The sequence below is a fragment of the Chelonoidis abingdonii genome, chromosome 4 (genome assembly GCF_003597395.2).
Source record: "Chelonoidis abingdonii isolate Lonesome George chromosome 4, CheloAbing_2.0, whole genome shotgun sequence".
In the NCBI taxonomy this organism is placed as follows: Eukaryota; Metazoa; Chordata; order Testudines; family Testudinidae; genus Chelonoidis; species Chelonoidis abingdonii.
In genome coordinates this window covers 411,605-414,172 of record NC_133772.1, presented here as the reverse complement: position 1 = coordinate 414,172, position 2,568 = coordinate 411,605, and the positions used below count along the sequence as shown (strand labels likewise).

The window sequence follows — 2,568 nt, the reverse complement described above, 5'->3', positions numbered from 1 at the left end:
CCCTCGCCCCCATGTATGGTGTCAGAAATAACGATTGGCGATGGGTAAGTATGTGGCGGGACTGAGGACAATGGTGGCAGTGGAGAAGCATGAATAAAGTGGCTGTAGAAATTAACACAAAACAGGGAAACAGCCGCTTACAATGGGAGCACAAAGCTCAGGCCCAGAACCCAAAACACCCCGGCAATAACTGTGTAAAACTCCACTACAGATGTCGCACGGATGGCCTGAGCCACGCACATGCAGTCACTAGGATGGGCTGCGCCACTTGTTGGTGAGCACCGGCCTTTTCCGCTGTTGGTGACGGGAAAACATGATACGGTCCCAGCAAAGGTGGGAAACGGGCTGAGGTAAAATTGCTCTTGAGCTCGCCCTGTGGTGGGAAAAACCAGTTTGATCCAGTTGTTACTGGGCCAGGATGACAGGGCACGGCGGGGTACAAGATGGAGTTTACAAAATGGTGGTTCAGACTCCATTTTGAACTGCTGCTCTAGCCTTACAAATGACATACTGGGTTTAACATACACGTATTTTAATAAGTTTAACAGTCTAACAAATCACACCCAACAGAGGCCCAGGGGTCCAGAGCGCGTGGACTCCCTGAGGGGGCCCACGGCAGAAACAGACGTGCTAAGGCTCAGAGAGGTGCGGCTCCAGGTGGTGGAGGGGCCTGACCCTGAGAGAGAGTGAACCCCCGAGAAGGGCTGTTGCACTGAAGGGGTTCCCCCCACGGACTGCACGGGGCCATGAGTGGGCCCAACCTGGGAATCCGTGACAGCCCATCACTTGGCATCTCGGGTCCCCTCTGGGCAATGGAGATCCTGGCACTGCCGCCCCACAGCAGGGCCAGGCTTGGATGGGGGCGGGAGGGGGTACCAGGACAGCCTGTGACCAGGTAATCCACAGCCTGACTTGACCAGCGCCTCAGCAGGTGTTAGCCAGACCCAGATGGCTCCGGGGCAGAATAACACCCCTGGGCCCAGCCTAGGGACCCAGTCTGGGGCAGCGTCTGTGTCAGGCTGGCCCTGCCCCAGCTCGGCCCCCGGAGTGCTGGTGGGGGACAGGGGGCAGGGACGGTCCCAGGGAGACGTTGGTGCTGGGTGTGTCTGGGCCTCGCCCAGCGGTATCAGAACCCCTGATCTCCACCCTTTGCCCCGTGTTACAGCCGCTCCCGTGATCCACTGAAAGTGAAAGGGAATTTGCTGGGAGCCCTGCCAGCCTGGAGAAGGAGACAGTGACGCTGGGGACGGAGGGCAGGGACCATGGGGCTGGGGGGTCTCCTCATCCCCCTCCTCATCCTCGGGGTGGATGGTAAGTACAGACCCTTGGTGTCCTGGGGCAGGGCAGGGTGCCCCAGCAGGGTCCGTGTGAATGACCCGGAGGTGCAGGGGATTGTGTACACAGGAGAGGTGGGAGGGGACAGGCTGTGTCGGGGGGCAGGGGGAACAGATGGGGCAAAAGGGAGAGCTGCTTTCTGGCTGTGCGTGCTGTGTGCGGTGGGGGGTGGGCATGTCTGGCTATGCGTGCTGTGGGGGGGGGTGTCTGGCTACGGGTGCCGTGTGTGGGGGAGGGTCTGGCTACGGGTGCCGTGTGCGGGGTGGGGGTCTGGCTACGGGTGCTGTGTGTGCTTGTAGGAGTCTGGCTACGGGTGCAGTGTGTGGGGAGGGGGTCTGGCTATGGGTGCAGTGTGCAGGGAGGGGATCTAGCTATGGGTGCTGTGTGCAGGGGAGGTCTGGCTATGGGTGCAGTGTGCAGGGGGGGTCTGGCTATGGGTGCAGTGTGTAGGGTGTGTGTCTGGCTACGGGTGGTGTGTGTGGGGAGGGGGCCTGGCTATGGGTGCTCTGTGCTGGGGAGGAGTGCGGGGGGCTGAGCTGGGCTTTCTGTGCAGATTGACCTGCCAGCAGCTCTGCCGTCTCTCTGGCCAGCTCCATCCTTGGGAAGCCAGGGCCTGTGCTGGCGCGGGGAACAGCAGGATTTCACCGCAGGCAGAACCCGAAAGCCCCTGGAGCTGAGCCAAGGGGAAAGGGCCCTTCGAGGGCTTGGTGGTGAGCATGGTCAGGCGCTCCTGGGCCGTGGCTGGAGGGGCAGAGACCTGCCTCACGGACAGAGACTTGGGGTCCATCTGCACTGCTAGGAAAAACTCGCGGCACCTGTGACGAACTGGGAATGTTCTCAGTGTTTTCTCTGAACACGGTGTTGGTGCCTCAGTGTCCCCTATGCAGTTCTTAAGTATCTAGGTGGTGGAATAAGAATGTGTGATTGCTGTGGAGCAAAGGGTCAGTACCCACAAATAGGGGGAGGGATAGCTCAGTGGTTTGAGAATTCACCTGCTAAACCCAGGGTTGTGAGTTCAATCCTTAAGGGAGCCACTTAAGGGTCTGGGGCAAAAATTGCTCATGCTAGTGAAGGCAGGGGGCTGGACTTGATGACCTTTACAAGGACACCTTCCAGTTCTAGGAGATGGGCATATCTCCACTTATTCTATTCTAAATGCCTGGCACTCTGTCTCCTAGCAACTGATGGCCTGGGCCCCTCCTCTGCAAAGGTGCCAGCTGAAGGTGTTGGAGA

The 2,568-nt window shown here is 59.3% G+C and overlaps 1 protein-coding gene across 2 annotated transcripts in view; it reads left to right on the top strand.

Moving 5' to 3' along the window:
* Positions 1 to 1,227: 1,227 nt before the first annotated feature.
* The window catches only part of LOC116823367 (natural cytotoxicity triggering receptor 3 ligand 1-like), a 19,969-nt gene continuing 18,628 nt past the window's right edge, over positions 1,228 to 2,568 (top strand). For both annotated transcript variants that reach the window (XM_075064725.1, XM_075064724.1), the window contains exon 1: positions 1,228 to 1,311. In XM_075064725.1, the coding sequence (XP_074920826.1) occupies positions 1,263 to 1,311 (49 nt within the window). In that variant the 5' untranslated portion in view covers positions 1,228 to 1,262. The remainder of the gene's footprint in view (positions 1,312 to 2,568) is intronic.